The 24,130-nt window shown below is 39.7% G+C and overlaps 1 protein-coding gene across 2 annotated transcripts; it reads left to right on the top strand.

Moving 5' to 3' along the window:
* Nucleotides 1-5,293: 5,293 nt before the first annotated feature.
* On the top strand, nt 5,294-9,400 carry LOC144644714 (uncharacterized). Of its 2 annotated transcripts, none has more exons than XM_078504239.1 (2): nt 5,294-5,665; nt 7,300-9,400. In XM_078504239.1, exon 2 carries the CDS (start codon nt 7,332-7,334, stop codon nt 8,595-8,597), a length of 1,266 nt encoding a protein of 421 aa, XP_078360365.1. In that variant the 5' UTR covers nt 5,294-5,665; nt 7,300-7,331; the 3' UTR covers nt 8,598-9,400. The 2 variants fall into 2 exon arrangements, with proteins under 2 accessions (XP_078360365.1, XP_078360366.1); XM_078504240.1 differs by lacking the exon at nt 5,294-5,665 and adding an exon at nt 6,252-6,356.
* The last annotated feature ends 14,730 nt before the right edge of the window (nt 9,401-24,130 follow it).

The raw sequence follows: 24,130 nt of genomic DNA, 5'->3' as shown, positions 1-24,130 counted from the left end.
TTGAGTAGTTATTGGACAAAATTATGTACCAAAACTATTTATACCTGATTGCAAGCTTTTGTGTTACTGCTTCAAATATCTTATCGAAAGAAATCTTTTCTAACAACACCACACATCGAAAACACATTTTGAAGTTCCGCTGAATTCCACTGAATCGCTTAAAAGATGTAAGCTTTTGCCCATAGCTTGTGAACTTTAAATATCATTTTCTCAGACTCTGATAAGAAATGGTTGTACCAGAATTATTTCCACCTTATTGCAAACTTTTTTGTTACTGCTTCAAATATCTTATCAAAAGAAATCTTTTCTAACAACATGCACCACACATCGAAAACCCATTTTGAAGTTCCGCTGAATTCCACTGAATCGCTTAAGACGAATTTACAAAATGGCTACACGTGAGATTTTGCCCATACCTTGTGAACTTTGAAATTCATTTTCTCAGACTCTGATAAGAAATTGTTGTTGGTGTTATCACGGATAATTACCTACATCTTTACCTTTTATTAAGGGTAGGAAATAACGCAATAGGATTTAAATTATTCTGGAAATTGATTTTTGTCCAACTTTAATAAATATTACTCGACTTCATAGTGGATTCCGTCTTAACCACTTCACGTCACTGATGCAAAATACCACCCACGCGAGATTATTGTCCTCTTATGTCGTCATGGAGCGATACCATGTTATGTTTTGGTCGAACGCACTGGTGTCGAAAGTTTGCTGCGGAACTAAGGCCGTTATATCAGCTTCGCATGAGGCCAGACGGGCACTTCAAACCAATATTTTTGTGTTCTTCCCATGGTCTGGGTATATTTTCGACTTTCTTGGAAACACACCAAAAATATAAACGGACATTTCTTTTAAACAATGAGCGCCTTATGGCCATTATTTGATAATTATAACAGAACTGTGTGTAATTTGCGTATGATATCCGTACTACGTGAGTAAACAATGATAGGAATACATAAACTTTTTAATTTAAGGCAATAAAAGCAAAAACGGAAGCTTGTTTTTTTGTAGAGAAACTGTCGAGCAACAATATCTGGAACTGCTATCAAATTGATCTTTTATCGCCAATTTATTTCAAACTGACAAGCAAATAAAAGAGCGAAAACAATAACTAATTGGGAACTGCCTTGTTTTGAGATCATTTATTTTATCGTCAGTCTTTTTGCTGTGTCATTATCCTGTCACGTTTCTAGTTTCCGATATATATCGAACGAAACTGTTTTGACCAGAAAGGTTAACTCGATATGATTATTTGACACTTTTTGTTTGGCTTATGTATGGCTGGTTTCTTGTAACTTTTTAGATACCTTAAAACTTTGCCTATTCTGCACCCGTGTTCAATGCAAATTTTTAACAGCGTACGTAAAACTTGGAGAACAAAGGATTTGCGCTCATTGAGATTAAGTTAATTGTATTCGCATCATGCCTTCATCATTTCACTTTTAAGCTGCAATTTGCGATGGCTAACTGAACAGAATAAAGCGGCCTTTTTAAAGAGCTTAGTCTACCTAATCGACCAGAAAACCTAAATAGTTCTGTTAGATACGGTATTGCGAAAGACGAAGTCCGGTTTATCGTGCACTTGATGGTAAACTTTGATTTGTTTTCCTTTTAATTATGTTTGTGTTGGAAGGTTTATGAATTCAAAGTAACGGTTGTCTTGGATCAGACATACAATAGCTTTTGTGTGTGGCTCGTTAGCAGAGTGCTTTAATGAACTACCTTGTTGTGTTTCCGAAAATAAACTTGAAAGGTAGTAGCGTCAAACGTAAGCGAAGTTAAAAAACCGTGGGCGAAGTTCAGAGAGATAAAAGAGACTTTTCCGCATGGAAACGACAGAGTCTTTCAGCTGCCAAAACATAGACGGCGGAAACGAAATGCCAGCTTTAAACGTCATGATTAATTCACCTCAGTTTAGCAGGGTTTTGGAACAAATGGGCGATTTTGAAGGGAATATTCACAGTGGAATGAAGAAGAAAGCGGGCGCTATGTGGAAGTCGATGCCATCGATTCAGGTCACATGCTTCGATGACGAACCTTACAACGAGAAAATGCTGAACGAGCTGGAAAATCCACCTGGCAAGAAAGCGAAAGAAACCGCTATAGCGAGCGAAGCACCGCTAATTGGAAATTCAACGACACAGCTAAACAATGATAACGGAGCGGTGTACTCGGGTAACAGCAGAAACGACGAAGAAGCGTATAAATCTAAAGCCACTTCATCCGGGGAGGAAAACTCAGCGATGGAAAACAGCAGAGAAGGTGTATTACCGAGAAAGAACACTCCGAGAAAATGCTCAAAAGGATTTGTTGTTTCTTCGCAAACTCCACACAAAACAAAGACTGAAAACAACAGCACAGACACAAAGGGGCAAGCCACCAGTCCAGATGACGTGAAAAGTTCTGAAGCAAAGCCCGCGAGAAAACCCACGCCCCCAGATTCTCGTCTTAATTCAGACATTCTTTCAAGTCCTTCCGTGCGGAGACGACGATATACAATTTGCAGTCTTTCTGGTGTCAATGAGAGTTCTAATGAGCCTCAAAATAAATCGAAAGAGAACAATGATCAAAAAACAAGTGTAGGGGCGATACAAAATGTTCCCCGCTCGCCAAAACTGGGCAGTAGGAAGCTTTCATCAGAGATCTTGAACAGCAGAAAGAAGCCAGAGAAAATCGATTTATCATTTAAAGTCGATTCCCCGGCAAACGGCTCACAGAACAAACTATTTAAAAAACGATCGCATACAGACGAAGGGCAAACTCGAAAGCAAAGGCAAACTACACCTGCGGCTGCCACAGTCAAACGATCTACTTCCGATTTAACCTCGAACGGAGATTTCCGAATGTTTCACGATGATCACCGACTTGGTGACGGAAATCAGTCGCCTTGTGTTGAAAAGCCAACCGGAGAAGCTTTCCAAACGAAAGAGTCGAACAAGTCTCTTGGGATCTCTGAAAACAGTTTATCTTTATTGAACGATGCCGGGGTTGTTTCAATCATTGACAATCGTAATCCTAAATCAGCTCCAATGAGTGTCAGTGAAAACCAATCTTTGTCAATAGACCCTTCAGTGGATGTTACACAGCGTTTAAATCTGGCTTCTCCTCCACGCGCGCGCAGAGCTAGCTCTCCCAGACCACCACAAGGCGAAAGACCATCGCACTTGGGTGTCAATGCAAACCTTAATCATAGCAAATCTGAAACTGATCTACGTAAGATTGTAGCCGAGGAAGAAAAGCAACGACGAGTAAGTCACCCTCCACGCACGCGCAGAGGAAGCGATTTAAAGGCAGGGGAGAGGAAGTCCTCTCTTGGTGTCAGCGGTAAGCTGTCGTTGAGTAAGTCAGAAACTGATCTTCGTAAGCTTGTGGCCGAAGAGGAAAAAGCGGAAGCGAGAAGACCAAGTCTGTCATCTCCACAGCGCGTGCGCAAACTAAGCTCTTCCAAACCGCTGACATCTTCAGAGATGCATGGCTCAGCCTCGGGTCTAGTGTCTCCCCAAGTAGAGCGCAAAATATATTTAGCAGCCGCGAAACAAGCTCCGCGCCTGTCAATAAGGGCTAAAGCCAGAAATGATTTGCAAGCTTCGTCTCAGAATATAATTGAACAAGCGGAGAAAGAACTGGACAAATTTAATGAGCGGTTACCGCATATCTCGATGGAAGAAGTGATGAAAAGCTGGCAAACCGATAGCAGGCACTGGAATGTGGTGTCCAGTTTGGTGAACCCGAATTCTGAACACACTAAAACAAATATGGAAGCGGTGAAAAATTGTAGATACATTAGAGATGGTGTGTTAAAGAAGAAGAAAAACTCTCATTAGGAGTAAGCAGTGTTGAAATATTTGTTGATATCAATAAGTATTCAGCCATGTAAATACTATATACTCGTGAGACATTTCTGGTAGGCTTTTATAGATTGTGCTCCTAAAAGTGGCATATTATGCTACTAGCAGTGCTCAAAATTTTGCCAAATTATGCAAAAATTATGCCAGAATTCCCAAATTATGCTTCTGATTTCCGAAATTATGCTCACAAAATGACGTAGATTCTATACATAGAGGTGCGCAATAACGACACCAAATTATGATGTTTTTTAAATAAACTGTTGTTGTAAATTTATTTGTGTTTATGGCAGTTTATCACGGCCGTCAGCTGTCCAAATTAGCTGCTCGCATCTCTAAACCGTTTGTAAAATGCCTCCAACGACTTAACAATCACAATTGTATAGCTAAAACACGCATTGCAAGAACAAACTACCTAAATTTCATTTATTTCTGTAGAAAGTACACCATATTTACTACATTTTATGAATTTATGCTCCAAAAAGTGCTAAAAATTGCTAATTATGCCGTGGCAGTGCTCGTTTTACAAATTATGCTTTTTAGCTCCAATTATGCCAAAAATTATGCTAGCACAATCTATAAAAGCCTAATTTCTGGTACATCCTGAAAAAAATATATAAAAATGAGATGCTTACGTTTATTGTAAGGAACGTTTGTAAATAGGCAGATTTTTTTCTCTCCTACTCTGGCACTGTTTGTAAAATTACATGGTGCTGCTAGTCGAAATATTGGCCATTAAAAAGCTTGCCTATCTTCATTTCCGTGGTACCAGCCTTGCAATTTAAGTTGTTTGTAAAAACCACAATACGTTAGCATGGCCATCACAAAGCATTAGGCGATTGCATTTCATAATTTCATTTCAGATTTCATAACTGCGCAGCCGCCATTTTGTTTCAGCAATCTGCTTGACCGAGTTGTTCAAGCGGGGCGAATTCTTATACCGTGAATTTCCGAAGAAAGGCCTGTGCTTACATTTCAGGTGGGTCTTTTTTCGTGGAGGGTTCGTATACAGGGGAACTTATATTATTTTCGGAGTGAAATTTGGGTTTTAAAAATCTTTGGATGTTTTGACAGGAAACCTTGTGTGAAATTTTTTGGTGCATACAAGAAAACACAGTGGCAAAACTCTCTAAACATTAAGATATATAAAAAAAAAACCCAAAAGTCCTACGGTCGTTATAAACAAACAGGGCTAGCTAGCTCCCTGACAACGTAAAATACAAAACAAGTTCTACAATAGTGAAAGTTGATATCCTTTTTTTTTTTTTCAGGAAAGGATTTTTGCGTGTGAGATTTGGGAGGCATCTTTCTTTTTTTTTTTTTGGTGGGGGGAGGAAGGTAGGGGGCGAGAATCTTTTTTTGGGGGGGTCTTATTTTCGAAATTTTACAGTATTTCTCCACTGGTACATAGTAAATACTTACGGCCCATTTGTTCTAAGGTGAGCTGAGCTTATCCAGGCTTAGGGACAACTGAAAACTTACCAAAAAAACCGTTGAAAGCCCGCAGTCAAGCGAAACTTCGAGCGCGCTTTCACCCTGGTCGCCAGCGAGCGCTCTTAATCTGTGTCATGATTTTTAGCTCTTCTCATTCCAAAGATAATGCAAATTTGCGATACCATAAAAATAACTTATAAACTATTTTCTTTTTGTCCTTGACTTCAATTTAACATGCCCTCTGTTTATATTAATTTTACTCTCTCCCATCTCTTCACGCAGTTATCTCTATCCTTGAAGCGCACACGTGTACTGTCAGCTGTAGTCGGCCTATGGCATGCCCCGAATAAACATCTTCAACTTTCATTCAGAAGGTTAGCGTACTATTTTAGTAAACAGTCAATGCACAGATTTTAGGCTGCTCTTTTGCTTGGAGACTACCGTCGAGTGTGAAGCGAAAAAGAGCCCGATATGATTGGAAAATCGACGAACTAAGAAAATAGTGGGACGGCTCTACGACCATTTTCCACTAGCGATATGTTTTAGCTTCATACTCGACGGACTAATGAGAAAAAAGAAGTCCTGACTTCTCGTCAGGTCCACATGGCTTGCGCCGTCTTCATCATTTATCTAAAATCTGTTTCCTCACGTCCCTATTTCTCATGCTGTTTATCAGTCACGTCGCAGTTGCGGTATTTACTTTTCTATTGGTTACAAGGGCCAAACCGTTTCCGCCCACAAAGAAGTGAAATCAGTGATCATCCACTCAGCGGCTTTCTTTTGTTTACCCACGAGCCGCTAGAACAAAGAAATGCCGCTTTGTATGTTTTGCTTGCCAACAAAACGATTTTTATTAATTTGCCGGTTCCCGTCCTGTGGATGCCGCCCATATAATATTCTATCGAACAAGATTAATGCTCTAGTGATCAAGCGAACAAAGTTGTTCATTTAAACTTTGCGAGCGTGTGCCGAGTTCAGCTCAGGTAATGTGGGATCGCCCTTGCGAAAAAAAAAGCAGATAAAACAAGAATTATTGAGTCTTGAGGCTCTTAAAGACGCGAAAAAGTAAGTTTTAAAAGTTAATACAAGTTTTCCACTTCTATTTTGTCTGTTCAGTAGTAATACGCTATTTTAGGTCAAATCGTTACATGATTAGACTACGAGATACATGTACCTCCTGTTCAAGTTTAGAAACGCGTTCTCCACACTTTCGTTTTGCCTGTTCAAAGACTACTACTAGTTAAAAAGGCTTTCTTTCCGTTCATTAGCAGCTACTAGTTGAATTTGCAAGGGTGAAAAAAAAATATTAAGATTTTGAACACGGAAACCAGCGCGTCGAAAGTACAACGTTGAAGAGTCAAAACGATAGGAATTATAAAATTATTTCAGGTACTTAGCCTCAGGGAAAACCAAACTTAGGGTAAAAAAGCGACACAGTTTAAATTATACGTACAAGTGACATTTGCAGATGTTTTAGCGACGTTTTAGATTCAGTGTCAAGTTGACAGTGAGAAATTAACGACTTTGATCCGGAGGTAGTTGCTCTCAGGTTTGCGAAATTTAATGCTTATGTTGAAACTCCATTTGAATTGCTTGATGCGTTGTTATTAAAGTTTTTACTTTATCTTTTTCTTGAATCGTGTGTTGACTACAAGTATAATGTCAATATTTGGATTTTTCTTTGAATTTGGGCGACTCCTTATGACGTTGAAAAAATTAACATAGTGTTGACACTTTGTTGCGTGCTGCGACCTAAAAAGGTGGCGGAAACGTTCGAGAAAGTGCTGATATATGAATTTTTAGATCTTGAGATCATTTCCTCTAAAAATAAAACAAACAGCAATACCCTATAAACTGTAATCTTGAAAAAATCAATCAGACGAAACAAGCTCTCCGCCCTTAACCGAGAATCCAGAGTTTCAAATCGAAGAGAGGCCCTTCGCACACTTTTTGTTGTTTTTAATTTGCGAGATTGCCATCGCTCACACTGTGTTTATTATTGTTTCAGCACAGTGCCGCTTGAATTAATCTGTTGTAAAGATGAGCATCAGCTACGAGAATGCATTGATACCGCCACTGATTTCTCTAACATCACCACTGGAAACCAACGTTGAAACTATATTTTTTCCGCCGATGAGAAAGAAAACATCAGCGGGTCCACTCGAAGAACTTTTCCAAGGCGATGCAAAGACCAGTACCGCTACAGTGTTGGGATCTCTACGCACCGTCAAAACAGCTGTTTTGTCTCGCGTGAAACCAAATAACCGGCAAATTGACCCGGGTCAGTTTTACATGGATCACTTCGTGTCAAACAAAGAAAACAGAGATCAGTATTATGATTGCAACAAGCACGTCACCACCACAACACGCAAGCTTCCCGCACGAGAAAACACGACGCATGTACTGGAACACGTCTCGATGATTTCAGGGAACATGTCTGGCAGCAGAACGAAAATAAGGAGAGATAGGGAAACTGGGTCTTTAAGAGGGAAAAATCAGAGCGAAAAACAGTCTTTTTCTAGTGTGAGAACTTCGCGCGACAAAAAATCGGGCGTTACGTTAAAACCTGACAAGGTTGGCTCTACAGTTCACGAATTACGCTCCTCTAAGTTGACACCAAAAGAAACGTTGCCAAGGCATGATGTCATCGGCAAAGAAATAAGCAAATCCACAGCTGCTAAACCAGAGGAGAAGAAATCAAGACCTGATTCCTTGCCTCATGTCGATCAAAGTCACAATCAACCTCTTTTGCACATAGCTGAGAACAGTAGTCGCGAGGCGCGCGCTTGGCGACTTTCACCGCGTTCCTTGTTGGAACAGATAAGCGAAGAGTCTTCTACGAATGATCCAAAGAGAGGTATGAGTCGTGGCGGGACGCAAGCTAAAGGGTTAGGAAACAAGATTTCAACTCCAGTGGACCGAACGAGAAGTCCTGGCAAAGTCTCCCCGAGTGTCTCTTCCGCGCGAAAGAAAAATGACAAATCGCCGCGAGGGGCGAGTGTAGAGGACAGGGTTCAAGAAATGGCATTGCCTAAAGTCACCATTAACGAAGTGTTACAGTCATGGAATATCGGCCCGCAGCGTACTAGATCATCGAGCCTTGCGGGAAAAGATCCAATGGAATTTCTACGGAGAGACCGCTCGCTGTCGGATCCGAAAAACAGACCGACTACGTACGAAGAACTCCGAAGATGTCGATATTTACGAACTGGCAAAGACGATCAAGGTATTCACGAAAGACTCTGTTCTTGTAATTCTTGTGAACACGGAGAAGGGCTAAGAAACACGCCGTACTTAAACTCATAGCGCACATATAAATATGACCGGATCACCGTCGCTAGCACATCAAACGAACATAGAGGTATCATTACTTAACTGAAGTAGCCCTTAAATTGTTCTTCATGGCAATATCTATATATTTTGAGCAGTTAACCAAGATCAATATTTACTTGTTGTATGCGGGCATACATCATAATTAATTGTGCGTGCACACTTTTGACGGATCGCGTGTTTTGAATTTTAATTTTGTCGTTGTCAATTAAGTGTTTCGAAGTGAAACACGCATTGTATAAAGAACATTTTAATCAGTTTTCAATTCCATATTTCACCTGATTAACTTGGAATATGGTAAAAAGGAATGTGATGGAAATAAATATTTGTCAGGTTATAGCGTTTTCGATTCTAAACACAGGCCAAGACAAATCGCACTTATGCGAGCATATTAGTCTCGTCACGAATCACCGATATTAACCGATTTAGTAGACGTACTTAAGACATACAGCAATTTTAACAATTGCTGTATAAAGCGGAAAGTTGTGTGATATTTCATACGGCTAGCTATTGCTTTTTTCCGTTGCGTTTTCAGCTAAAAAAATGAAACATTTCTAAAAATACCTACTTTCAGTCGTTTAATTAGAGAGCTTTCCGCCTTATATTGTCTATTTCAAACGAGAGTAAGTGATATTTGTAAACTTCTTTATGTATATAGTATGTCTAGTGTATTATTAATTTGTAAATAAGCGTATTCATAAAGTGTATTTTGGTGACACAGACCAGTTGATGAAAACAAAGTTATTGTTGGAAATGTTTAAGAGGGGTTTGCTCTACGGACCGACTAAGGGTATGCAAAATAGCAAAGACCGATTTTCCCACACTTTGCCAGAATAAAGGCCTCGGTAAACTAGTTCTAAAAATATAAGTTTCGGGTCGTTAAGAATTTTTTTGATTTTTTAGTAGAATTTTTAATATTTTGCCCGTGGCGGCACGCTAAATCAACGCCGAAATAGCGACTTTTGTGGAAGCTGTTGTTCATATATTGAAAGCGTCCTAGAAAATAATTACCAAGGAACTTAAAACCTTTCATTTCCTCTACCTATAAGTGGTGTCAAAATTATGTGGAACAAAAACTGGAATTTTTAACGGAATTTTTAAGTTTATACATTTTGACAGTCGTAGCAACAGCCGAATTTTGCCTAAATTCACGGGTCAAAAAATCACTCTGGTACACGACTTTACCCTTCAAGACTATACGCCGTAGAAAGAGAAATTTCCCATCTACAGTTTCCACGAAAAAAAAATTGGGATAAACGAAACGACGAATTTTGAGAGCGTTTTGAAAATAGGTCACTCGAGTCATATGAGTGACCTTTTGACCTTCCGTGTCAATAACAACAACTAACGGAAGGTCTTCAAATGTTACGTTTCTTCGTTAAAAGACGTGTAATTTCCACTTTGTTGCATGCTTTTAAATTAAAGGAAACCAGGTTTTTGTGGTGGAATTGCGTATTTGCTATGTTGGCGAATTTGTTCGAAACTTTCGCGAGAGTTTTGAAATGCGAGCTTATCTTCTGCTTTGAGCGGTTCCGGTACGTTGATTGCCAAATTATACATTCAAATCTGCTTTCAACGAGAATGTGGCATCTACAACGAAGTAAATGCCAAATCACTGAGCAATAAAGAAATATTTCTTACCTTTATGATTTTTCCTAGTCCAGAAACCACATTATTCGTACCAAAATACGGAGCGAAATGCTTCTTCATGTCTTCTTGTCGCACGCGATCATGTTTCAATGTAACGTCCATGCATGTTAACGATTAACTTGGCAAAACCGCATAATTCAACAGGAAGTACAGTTCACTGAGGCTTTCTTCGTAGTGCAGCAGCGCGTTTTCCCGGTGTTACTTGAATTGAATTGGGCATCTTAAATTCTCGACGCTCTAGCTCGATCTCGGTCAACAGAAGCGATCTTTTGCTTGTCTTTTAGGAATGTTAACGATTTGTAAAGTAAAGCCACAGGCTACCCAGCTGTACGTAAAGGTTGCTAAGGGACGGACCATTATTTTCTTGGAGGGGGGGGGGGGGGGGGTTAAAAAATTTTCCTCTGCAAACTTTTTTTTTTTAGTTTATGTACCTCTGCAAACATTTATTTTCGAAATTCTTACTATTTTTTGTTATACATTTGTTTTGTCTTTCCAGGCCCTGCAAAATATATTTTTTCTATATTTTTCATCCCCCCCTCCAAAAAAATAATGGTCCGTCCCTAATCAATTAAAAAATATATTATACACAAAAGCAAAAACTTCGTGAGCATTTTGAGCACAGTAAAAGTTGCTTCATTAATCGACTTCATTAAATGGTAAGTGAAAATATAGTTTGTAAGCAAATGTATAGGTATATGTGTTTTTAGTATATTTATTTTTTTGACGTTCTTATTGAATTATGTTAAACTTTACAGGCAAATTCCATCGTCCAGGCGACATTTTTCAGCTCTAAGAAACTGCGGTATAAAACATACCGTCATACGTTGTACGTGCATTTACTATAAATTCACAATGAAATATCTTTATTGTTTGGTTTATACCACATGGTCACCAAGCTGTACAATTCAAGTGGAAAACAGATGTGGCAAATGTCTAAGCCTCTACTTACAGGCACTACCCTTTAAAATTTTCTTAAACCAACCAGCTACTTCTCCAAAAAGCTAGCCAATTGTATTCAGATGACAATATGACATGTGTCTTACTCCCTACTAAGAGCCACACCCCCTTTACAATCCCCTAAGCCAACAACCTATACAGTTCAATGACAAAAAATTACAATTTGACAGGTGTCTTACTTTCTACTTAGAGCCACGCCCTTTACAAACTACCCTTTGGCGAACAAGCTATACAATTCATGTGATAGCAGATGACAATTTGCAGGTGTCTTACTCTCAACTAAGAGCCACACCCCTTTACAAACTACCCTTAACGAACAAGCTATAACAATTCAAGTGAAAGCAGATGACAATTTGACAGGTGCCTTACTCTCTACTTAGAACCACACCCCTTCTACCCTTTAGCGAACAAGCTATAATTTAAGAGATAGTAGATGACAATTTAACAGGTGTCTTACTCTCTTCTTAAAGCTACACCCCTTTACAAACTACCCTTAGCGAGCGAACAAGCTATAACAATTCAAATGATAGCAGATGACAATTTGAAAGGTGTCTTACTCTCTAATTAGAGACATGATCCTTTACAAACTACCTTTAGTGAACAAGCTATACAATTCAAGTGATAACAGATGACAATTTGACAGGTGTCTTAATCTCTACTCAGAGCCACCCCCATTTAAAATCTCCTCTTAGTCCACAATCTATACACCCCTTCACAATTTCACCCGGCCTAAGCCAACAAACTATACACTAAGCAATCTTAGAAAACAGGCTTTCTAATTTAAAGGAAAACAGACCTCAACATGACTGCTGTCTTATTTGCTACAACAGCTGCACCCCTTTACAATCTCCTCTAAGGAGAAAAGAAACTCCGCTTTGCGGGTTGCGATGAATCCGTCGGTGGAAACGCCAAAGAACTCGCAAAGAGTCTTGAGCATAGCTATAATCAATGCTTTCATTCTCTTCTTCTTGTGCATGTCACACAGGTTTAAGTTGTCATAAACGATGGGATGTCATAGCTGCACGTCATCCAGTACAACCTGGCGGGCATCGCAAAACTCTTGCTCTACTTCCACAGCTCTAATATCTTCGTCGGTAGTTGCCACAGCGTTGCGCAACTTAGCTGCCGTTCTTGAAAAGAACGACCGTATCTGCTGTGCAGTTAGGAATTCGTCTGTGGAGAACAACCTCGACCCGTCTGCTTTCTTTGCAAATCGCGTATCTTTAGAAACTTGCTCAGGGTTTTGTCTGTGACCAGTTTCCTGCCCAAGGTTGAACTTGTCCTCTAAGTACTTTCTTTGAGCTTCACTAAATCGTTTGGGCTTTTTGGCTGTTTTCAAGGCCCAACCCTCGGGTAAGCGTGCTCCCTCCGTCGCCTCAACTTCAGTTGTTTCTAGTGCTTTTGCGGAACTGACATCTTCTTGAAGGAGTATGTGGTATGAATTCTTTGCTTTGTCAAGTAATGTCTCTTTTTCTGGCAACATCTTGCATTTGCCAAACGACATATGCTTCTCCAGACTTGAATACCTCTGATAAACCTTTACACAACCCTCATTTGGGCAGGAAAACAGAACGCTGGAATCTTCCACAGCATCACTGTTGTTTTCTTGTTCTTCAAACGTTTCATCAAGGCATGGCTTCTTTGAATTTTCTTGCGAAGCGCGGAAGAAGCCACCAGGAGAGAACTGGCAGTCAAATCGGAAACTCTTCAGAATATCAGGAACTATAAAAAAGGAATGTCATGGTTAAGTATTAAAATACACTAAATCCCGCATAATTTTATACCCTAAGCTTAAAGTGTATATGACACGAAATCTTTTATTGGCTTTTTTATTTCGTTGATATGTTTCGATAAAGGATTGATGACACATTACTGCATTCATATGTTGTATCCTTTCACTCAGTCCAAGTAAGCTATTTCTCTTCTTTTTTGAGCTAAACCAAAAGGAAACTGGGTACTAGAAACATACCTGTCCACTTTCGTCACGCTTCAATTCCACGTTTAAAAGTCGCTATGCACCTGTCAGGCGCGGTGACCCAACGGTTAGTAGCTCCGAACCGAGCGCTCCAAGTTCGAGCCCTTACCGGGGTCACTGTTGTTTTCTTGGGCAGGACACTTAACTGTCGCAGTACCTCTCTCTACCTTGGGTAACGGCGAGTTAATGATGGGATAACCCTCTGTTGGACTACCATCCTAGGCTACCCATGCCACGGGAACCAAGATAAGCTCCGGGTGTAATTTATGGTCCACTATTTTTGTATGCAGACCTTACTTTATCTTACATAAAAGTAAAGATCAGTAGAAATGTTATGCTAATTGGTAATTATTAATTATTACTGTGCCTTCACCTGCTTCGTATTCACTTTTTTGTTTTAAATTTAAGTCAGGTTCACGAGAATCATACATGTCTTGGGTCAATCAACAAACTAAGCGGGTCTCGTTACTCGTCAATCAACAAACTAAGCGGGTAATTATTAGTTACTAACATATCCGTACAACTACAACATACCTGCTCGTGCTAATAAGAGGCCCTGCCAGGGGAGGGGGGGGGGGGGTCCCGTGTCGCTTGTCTAATAATAAACAATAATAATAATAAAAGCTTTTATTTATACACGATAAATGTTTTGCAGCATAGCTGATGTGGTCGTGTTTACAAATTACTATTGAAGCTAACTAAACCCTTAAATAACAAATAAAGACTACAAACTAAGCATTCCAAACAAACGAAAATACACAGCCTCTAAATCCCTAATACTTTCAAAGCACCCTTGAAACTTGCCAACGATTCTTTATAATTAGATACTGCAATATCACAGCGATAACGATTCTTTAAGGCGGGCCTCGTTATTCAAAGAATTCCATAATGTGGCCCCTTCATAAGTAATTGACTTTTTGAGAAAGTCAGTCTTTGGTCTTGGTACTGACAAGCAATTTTTCCTTCTAAGATTGTAATTAGTCTTCTGCTCCGTCCACAAGTGTTGTAATTGGACCGGAGCACCTCCAGATACACATTTGAAGACAAAACAAAGTACCCTGCGGATGTACATTTGCCTCAATGGTATCCACTTTGCTTGACGCAGTACGTCTTCTGAAGGGGTGAACCAGTCTAAGCCGAAAATTATCTTGGCGGCACGCACATGGATTTTTTCTAAGTCACTAAAAAGTGTTGAGCCACACGACCCCCAGACTATCATACCGTACATTACAGATGGTAAAATTACTTTAAAATAAAAGTCTACTCTCGCAGGAATTGGCAAAAAATACAATGATCTCAAAAGGTTCAGTTTCTGGGTGAAACGTTTACACAGTTCTTTGACATGAATGTTCCATTTGAGTGCACTGTCTATTTGGATACCTAGACACCTTGCTGAAGTAACTTGCCTGATGTTATTTTCCCCAAGCTTAATGCTTTGTAAAGGGCCAGTAAATGATCCTCGGTATGGCAGCATATATTCTGTTTTTCCCGGGTGTGGCGTCAGCAAATTTTGACAACACCAGCGATATAATTTCCGTAAGATGTAATTTAGCACGGTGGATACCATGTCCGGACTAAATTAAAAAATGTTCTGTGTCGCTGTTTTATTGCTCGTCATGTCGCTGTCCGTAATTAAGTTGAAGGAAAATTGCTTTTCCTTGTCGGAATTTAAGTTTTTCCATAAAGGTTGTTGTTTGTCACAATTTAAATAGTATGCTGTCGCTACTTTTTGGGCCATGTCGCTTGTCGGAATTTACCCTGGCTGGCCTGGCAGGGCCTCTAGTAATAGCTTTGGCTCCGAGTCTATAGAAGCGTCTCGAACGTCGTACGCACGTAGATGCCCTTGTATATCTTTGGTACATTTAGCAATGACGACACTATTCAAATTTGCCGCATTGTTCACACTACGACCACATTCTCCCCCTGCAATCTGTCCATATTCACACGCGGTCATAAGCAAAAGCCGGCACAGTCGTTTCTGTCAAAATGAACTGCACTGGAGTGACAGCAAGTATAATCGGTAGTTGAAAATTTGCTTCGTGGCCGCGCCACTTCCGGGGTGAATTGGAGTTATCCAGTCTAGCTTTGCACATTCACATCACATCTCAGAACTCAGCTGACAGCGTCGAGTATTTGAGATGTCAAAGTAAGATCGGGGAAATGCGCTGCTGCACTACCAAGAAAGCCTCAGTGAACTGTACTTCCTGTTGAATCGGTATGCGGTTTTGCCAAGTTAATCGTTAACATGGACGTTACATTGAAACATGATCGCGTGCGACAAGAAGACATGAAGAAGCATTTCGCTCCGTATTTTGGTACGAATAATGTGGTTTCTGGACTAGGAAAAATCATAAAGGTAAGAAATATTTCTTTATTGCTCAGTGATTTGGCATTTACTTCGTTGTAGATGCCACATTCTCGTTGAAAGCAGATTTGAATGTATAATTTGGCAATCAACGTACCGGAACCGCTCAAAGCAGAAGATAAGCTCGCGTTTCAAAACTCTCGCGAAAGTTTCGAACAAATTCGCCAACATAGCAAATACGCAATTCCACCACAAAAACATGGTTTCCTTTTATTTAAAAGTATGCAACAAAGTGGAAATTACACGTCTTTTAACGAAGAAACGTAACATTTGAAGACCTTCCGTTAGTTGTTGTTATTGACACGGAAGGTCAAAAGGTCACTCATATGACTCGAGTGACCTATTTTCAAAACGCTCTCAAAATTCGTCGTTTCGTTTATCCCAATTTTTTTTTCGTGGAAACTGTAGATAGGAAATTTCTATTTCTATGGCGTATAGTCTTGAAGGGTAAAGTCGTGTACCAGAGTGATTTTTTGACCCGTGAATTTAGGCAAAATTCGGCTGTTGCTACGACTGTCAAAATGTATAAACTTAAAAATTCCGTTAAAAATTCCAGTTTTTGTTCCACATAATTTGAACACCACTTATAGACAGAGGAAATGAAAGGTTTTAAGTTTCTTGGTAATTTTTTTCTAGGACGCTTTTAATATGTGAATAACAGCTTTCACAAAAGTCGCTATTTCGGCGTTGATTTAGCGTGCCGTCAACGGCAAAATATTAAAAATTCTACTAAAAAATCAAAAAAATTCTTAGCGACACGAAACTTATATTTTTAGAACTAGTTTACCGAGGCTTTTATTCTGGCAAAGTTTGGGAAAATCGGTCTTAGCTATCTTGCATACCTTAGTCGGTCCGTAGAGCAAACCCCTCTTAATTAAAGTTATAGTAAAGTTAACGAAAACGTTTGACATATGAAGTGATTTCATTCGTTGCAAAGTATTTAAGTTTAATTTTATTTTGTAGCTCTCCTACACGGAAGTCATAAAATTTAACCACCCTCAATACATCCTGTTGTTTTGAAAGTTTAAAAAAAAATTCCCCCTGAGAGCGGATCAAAACATTAGAATTATGACAGTTATTATGAATTAGAAAGTTTTTTTTATGGACATGTTGGACTTTAAGGGTTTTGAACATGATTAGGCTGGACGGTTAAATAGCAACCGGAAGTTACGCAATGCATTCGAGTGGTGTTCTTAAATGTGTTTAACTTCTACTAGCCCTTTGAGCACTCTGCCAATTAAAAGGCAGCACTCGATAACTACCAGGTATGCAATTTTACCTATATATCATCTTTGCATACACTCTTTTCTTTTTATAAGAATATTGCTTTTCGGCCTTGGGCTGAATATTCTTATTTTTCTGTCGATGTACATGTTAGGCTGAAAATATTCTTGTGAATATTCTTAGATTATGGTTTAGTTCAAGTCTTCTGCCCTGTACACCATACATATGTATTCCAGGTACCATTCATCAAGCTATCACTAGCATCGAACATTTGGCTAGTTTAGTAAACGCCGTTGCTACACCCAACACAGTTTCACACACATGTAACTGAAAGAATATAAAGAAAATGAACAACTAGGCGGCACTCTATTAGCAGGCTAGCATTCTAGTGGCGTACCACTAAATTCTCCGAACTATCATCAAACAAACCGATGTCAATCAGTTTGGAGAATTTACAATGAACCAGTACATTTCAGAGCGCTTTCGTGTAGTACTCGCGCGGCATCTCTCTCTCCCGCCTCGCGAGTCAAGATGTCTGTTTCCTCTTAGTCTAGGCGATCCGTATAATTGCTATTACTGCATATAATCTCCTTAAGAAGAGCAAGCCTGAAAACTGATTATTTTTGCTACATAAAGCCGACGCGAGATTGACAAAGGATCTAGACAGGTCAAACTTCAAAATGTTGGTCTTCGGTCGGAGCCGGAAATGTAGTCTAGCCGATTCCTCACAGACTATTATGAATACTTTAAAAATTAAATTAACTTCCCTGCAAAAATGGCAAAGATTGAAGTTATGGCAAAAGTCACCTCTATAAATGCTCTTGCGTGGCCGGCATATTATAAGGTTATCGATCGGTGATCAGTATACTAACTCGAGAGCAACCAGGGGCAACCTCATGAGATCAGATCGCAGTTTAGGTTCGGGGGGCAGACAAGTCGGCCTTCGACGTTTAGTCGAGTTACAAAACCAACGTATTGGACAAATGCACGAGGAGGAATAACACTGGATAGCACTTTTAGAAATTCTACGTTGCCTTAGGAAATAATTACGTTGACACTGGTCACAATGCGCACAAGATCAGCTTGACTGCCTAAATAAAACCCCACTGTTAGACTGTCTAGTTTTCAAAGGTAAAGAGTTAAAAATAGAACCACCGGAGAAATTAAAACTTTTCCGTGCAAAATTTAGTTTCACTTTCGGAAGAGCAACAGTGGCTCCATCCACAGTTTCTTGGATAAATAAGAGGCTTAATATAAGGGTTCGCAAATACATTCTGAAGGTATAATTTCACTGCAACGGACTATATCTATTTAAATTTTGGTGCCGATTTTTTGGAGAAGTTTTGTTTTCAATGCTTGTTTATTCTTATGCAACGTTACAGCGTGGTGTAGAATTTTGATATAATGCGTCCCGGGAACGAAGAAATGTAAGAGGGGGTAATTATTAATATATGGCCATTAAAATCAGCTTGCAACGAAGTGGAACAGACCAAAGGTACATGCCGTTCTTATCGTCCTTTTCAGCCATATTTTCACGCAGGATCAATGCCTTCAATTCCCACAACGCCAAGCGAACCGCGCACGACCAAAGAGAAGAACACCTGGGGACGAGGCAGAGCAGAATCCGCGCTCAGTCAGTGCGCGAGATCTCTTTGGCGTCACCGGTGTCAAAATCCACCGGTGACGTCACATATCAAAATTAGCGCGCTGCAGAAGATCAGCCGTCATTGCCGTCATGTTGCTTTCAGCCCGCACGTGCACTCCGTATTCAGCGGTCTTCTGCGAATCAAACGAGCACCTGGAGTATGCAGTCTAGACGTGGACGGTTTGCTTGGCGTTGTGGGCCTGATGCGGTTCGCTTCCTAACCATCAATCCCCGTGCTCCCTGTTTTCCCGCCTTACCGCCTCAACCGTCCGGCCGATCGGCGCCTGGGGACGAGGCCGGCTTCTGCTCGCGAGACGCGCCTGCTTTTTAGCCGGGTTTCTTCATTACAAATCTTGCCAAGGTTGTCGGTACACGATTTATTTTCAGCCGTCTGTGACCGAAGTAGATATTTATATTGTGAACGCAGCTGTAAGTTGCGGGGTCGAGAGATTTGGATTTGTTAAAGCCGTGAAGGTAGAAAATCGCAACTTTTACAGACGCCACGCGTCAAACTGCAGCGCAGGCCTTCTACGACACTGACGTCAGCAAGTTGAAATAAACCAGTATAAGTGGAAATGATTTTTTCGCAGTTAAAAACGTCAGCCAGAATCATTCCGAGCCATTCGTGGAATTTATTGCGCTTTGCGCGCTGCCACGCACGGTTTTTGACGCGATTTTATATAACTTTTCTGTAAGCAACATATTCAAGTAATTCTATCGACACTGCAAAGAAAAAAAAAAAGACTTGGAGCAAATCTATGTAAAGACCTGTTAATCATGTTATCACATACTTGAGTGTTGACCCGTATGAAAACCAGCTAGCGCTGATGTGGCATCCTCTCTAATATAGCCATTTATTTATTTCATTTATTTATTTATTTACTTTTTAGTCACATCGTTACAATCCTTGGCGCACTCCCAAACACGGTAGCCTGCGTTGCAGCCGGACGTGTTACAAAATCACGGGTTTTTAAAAGCCCTACTTATCCTCATCGGGCCCAGGAGGACTCTTAAGGCCGGTTTAAAAGCCCTATTAAAGGAGAGTAAAAATAAATATAAATTAAAAATATTGGCGTTTCTGTCTGTTGAACACCCTAAGTGAGACCAAAAAATCTTTAACCCTATTCAGACCGGGCTTTTTTTGGATCTTTTCAAACCGGGTGGGGGGCGGATTCCGTCCCCACCCCCTCCGTAACTTCCAGAATATTTAAGCAATCACAATGAAACTTAAAGGATATATAGTATGTTCGAAAATCTATCATTTGGTATACGTCATTTGGGCTGATCAAAAAGGTTATAAGCGTTCAAAGTCAGTGCGGGCACTTTCCGCCCCCCCCCCCCCCCGGTCTGGATAGGGTTAAGCGAGCACCCCTTGAGAGTCCATTCTCCTTACAGACAACTCTATAATACGGACACCTCCTTACTACGACCTATCACCGACAGTTCACCTGGTCCAACAGAGATCGAAAAAAACATATGGTCTCTACCTCTGTATAACCGAATACGGACACCTCGATTTAATACGGACACTCTCCTCTGTCCCTTTGGTGTTTGTATTTTTTAAAGAGGATCAACTGCAATAAATCGAATTTTAACGTTTATTTGCAAAGCAATTACATGTGAATTATTAAAAACCATTACTTTCTTGACTTCATATTAGGTCGGGGGCTGAAGAGGAATAATGGAATGAAAACAACTAAAATTGCGGTGGAATAACAGAATAATAGCCCTGGTTTTCGGAAATAACTGAATTACGGAAGCGATGTTTCCTTTGGCCGTAACCAGCGACCTTTCTCTAAAAAAATGTATTTTTTTCTTGACTGGAATCAGAAGGGAATAATAGATATTTGAGAACAGGAAAAATGGAATAAAGGACACTACTTCATTTCTCTTCAGTTCCTGATTGGTAATCAAGCTTGTGACTTTGATGTCTTGTAGTTCTCATCGGCTACATTCCATAAGCCTAAAATAAAATAAACTAGCAATGGTATAATGTATAGATTTAGGCAAGCCTAAAAGCGGAGCTCCCCATTTATTTAATTTTTACTGGAGCTTACAATGTTTTCATTCTAGTGAATAAGCGGCCAAAGTACAATTCCTGAGTTTTGATTGGCTACCAGGCAATGGTATATGAGCTCATATACCATTGATCACAAATTTGGTAGCCGATACGCGTCAACGAAAATAGCTTGGGGGCTCAAATAAAAGTGAAGGAGGCTAGTGGTGGATATTTACCTCGCCGCTTCTCGGCTCGGTATTCATTGAGGTGAATAGTTGTTTTAGTACATACTAAAACAGTGACATAACAGCCCGAAAGAATGATTTTTGACTAGTTTTTAGCCTTCAAGAGATTACAATTTTCTCGCGCGCGTTGCACGGAGGTAAATAGCAAAGGATATTCTGCGTTTGAGTAGCCAATCAGCGCGCGCCAAAAGCGCTATCCACTGTTTAACAATTATTCCACAAGCGAGCGTTGGATATGAGATGGTAGATAGCCAACTCGGCGCTACGCGTCTCGTTGGCTATAACAGGGCGCTAATAACGATCTCATATCCAACAAGCGCGAGTGAAATAATTGTTTTATTAAAAGCGCCTATAGAACTGCAATATTTGAGCTCCCCAGCTGTTTTCGTTTACGCGTTTTGGCTACCAAATTTGTGGTCAGTGGTATATGACTAATATGAGCTCATATACCATTGCCTGTTAACCAATCAAAACGCAGGAATTGCAATATACCATTGCTAGTTTTTATTAAAATGGATTAGTATAGTAAATTATTAAAAACTAGCAATGGTATATTGCAATTCCTGAGTTTTAATTGGTTAACAGGCAATGGTATATGAGCTCATATACCATTGACCACAAATATGGTAGCCGATACGCGTCAACGAAAACAGCTGAAGTGGGCAAATATTGCATGCAATTTCTGGGCCATTTTTCCGTGTAAATAGTAACGCCACTAGATGCAGTGCACAGATATTGAATCCGGTAGTTAATATTGTACTCTTCCACTCCCTAGCCATTTCAGGTTCAAAGCGGTATTTAAACTTCATATACAATACAATACAATCTTTATTTAACGTGGTCAGCAACACTTAGCTAAAAAGCTAGTTTTCAGGTGCGCCACGAAATAAAAATACAAAATAGAAAAATAAAAACTTATTGGAAGTGTATAAAAATGAATTAAGCTATAATTAAGAATAACTACGAATTACAATATTGTCTAACTAAGATTAAAAATATAAAAATTTAAAATTTACAAATTAAAAAAAATACAGTGAAAATATATTATTAAAAACAGCAAAATAGCAATGATAAAAATTGACAAACTACTCGATCAAAGTCCTGTAAAATTTAATGTTCTTAGGTTCGTTTTAAAAATCGTGTAAGTTTTTATTTTCCTTGTGTCGTCTGGTATAGAGTTCCACAGTTTCGATGAAGTATATCTCTACGATGGGGAGACGCGGGTTTTGAAAAAGTCGCGGGTTTTGAAAAAAGTCGCGTGTTTTTAAAAAGTTGCGAGTTTTTTAATAGAATGCATTTATTTCTTAGTAGAATTCATTCAAACAAATTTAAACCGATTGCAAAGACGCCGGTTTTAAAATGATCGCGTTTTCTTAGGAACTACATGAGCCCGGTTTACGAGCTGTCTCAGTTACCAGGACGGATTTTGACCTCTGTTCATATGGAAAATTTTAGCCCGGTTGACGGGGATAAAATTCAAGAAACGAAGGCAAAATGGCGACACATAAAGTTGCATCTTTCGCGACTATCATAGCTTTATTCACCCATGTAACTTTATTAATAAAGCTAATTCGCATATTTCTGAAGTGGAAATAGATACAAGGCAAAATTAAACCATTTGGACCGCCCAATTACGAAAGGGAAGCTATTTTCTCAAAAAAAGTTGCGTCCCGGCGACCGGGCTGGAGCGTTCATATGGGAAAATATTCTTCCCGGTTGTCGAGATCTCGGTTGCAGAAACCGAGATATCGGTAACCGGGCTGGCCCACCTTCTCATATGAACACATCCAAAATTTTACAAGAAAATAGGAGTGAGTCGAGATCTCGGTAACTGGGCCAGCCCGGTCGACCGGGATCATATGAAGAGGCCCTTAGACAATCAAATTGCGAACTTCGGAACAAACTTCCCAAACTTTGCCGACTAAACTTCTGAACTTCCCAAGTTTGCAAGTTGAGGAGGAACGAGACACGTTACAAAGTGGTGGCAGAAATATTTCAGCGATTCTAGCTGCTCGAGTTTCAAAATAGTTGTTTGAACAAGCACGGCGTCGGTATCAACGTTCTGACCCACAGTAATATAAGGATTACATATACCGTCCGTTGCATCACGTCCTGAAAAAAAAAAATGTTTAAATTGGGTATCAAACATTGCATGATTTGCAATCAAGCTTTTAAGTTTGAAAACAACGTTGCGCGCGAGCGATCATGAAGTTGAACCAAAGTATTCATGATTGAACGCGTACGGTTGATAAATATATTTTACTAGTATTCTGTGGCAAAAACGCCTTTAAAATATTTTTAACTGGCGCAGATTTTAAAAACCCTTCTGTATTTATGTTGACAGAAATGGTTTTGCTTCGCTAAACCATCGGAAGAAAACACGTACCATAAAAATAGAATTGAGCCGTAAACGTGTCGCGACTTTTAATTCAAATTTGTCTGACTCTTTCGCATTTGTATAAAATTAATTTTACGTGAAGATCGGTAAAGCCGTCCAGTTTCATTCGGTTTACAAACGCAGAAGACTTGACATTGAAGTTTAACCCTCACAAAAATTTTAAAGATGTATTTGCTGTATATAAAAAGTTAAATTTATTTATCGGCAGATCGCTCATGCGAAACGACGTCAGGCTCTTCAACTTCAACCAAATATTTTGTAACTCTAGCCACTGGAATCGCTGGAACATTACCGCTGCTGCCATGTTTTCTTCACCTGAATTTCCGACATGACCATGACTTTCGAGACTTTCGAGCAACATGTCTTGTTCCTCCTCAACTTGCAAACTTGGGAAGTTTAGCCGGACCAAAGTTGGGGAGTTTGTTCCGAAGTTCGTAATTTGATTGTTTAACCCGCAAAGTAATTGGCTACTTTGTAACGTAGTTCCCAAGAAAACGAGTTTAAATTTGTTTGAATGAATTTTACTGAGAAATAAATGGTTTCTATCGAAAACTCGCAACTTTTTAAAAACACGCGACTTTTTTCAAAACCCGCGACTTTTTCAAAACCCGCGACTTATTTAAAACCCGCGACACGCGACTTGAAACCCGCGACCCGCGACCCGCGACCAGTAGGGAAACTCGATCACTTGCGATCTCGTGAAAAAAACGTGACTTGTCACATTTACAAACGTTATATCATGACAATTTTAAAAGTGACATGTCAGCTTTCTTATCTCAACGCACGTGTGTCTGAAAGGCGATCTATAAAAAGCGTCGCACAAACAATGGATTGCGTAACTAAAACACGAATAAATAATCACTAGCACTTACATCGTTTAAAAATTACAAACGTCAAAAATAAACCATACCAAAAAACTCGCTCTTTTCAAAGATATTATTGAAGTTAAAACAAATGCAAGAGATGGGGGCTTCTTTTAGCTTAGGAGCGGTTAAAAATTAGGCCAAATTTGGTCGCTACATGCAAGCGCAACTCTATTTCGTCATCAGCC

The sequence above is a fragment of the Oculina patagonica genome, chromosome 2 (genome assembly GCF_052425735.1).
Source record: "Oculina patagonica isolate OP01 chromosome 2, crgOcupat, whole genome shotgun sequence".
Lineage (NCBI taxonomy): Eukaryota > Metazoa > Cnidaria > Anthozoa > Scleractinia > Oculinidae > Oculina > Oculina patagonica.
This window is presented reverse-complemented; position numbering and strand designations above follow the sequence as displayed.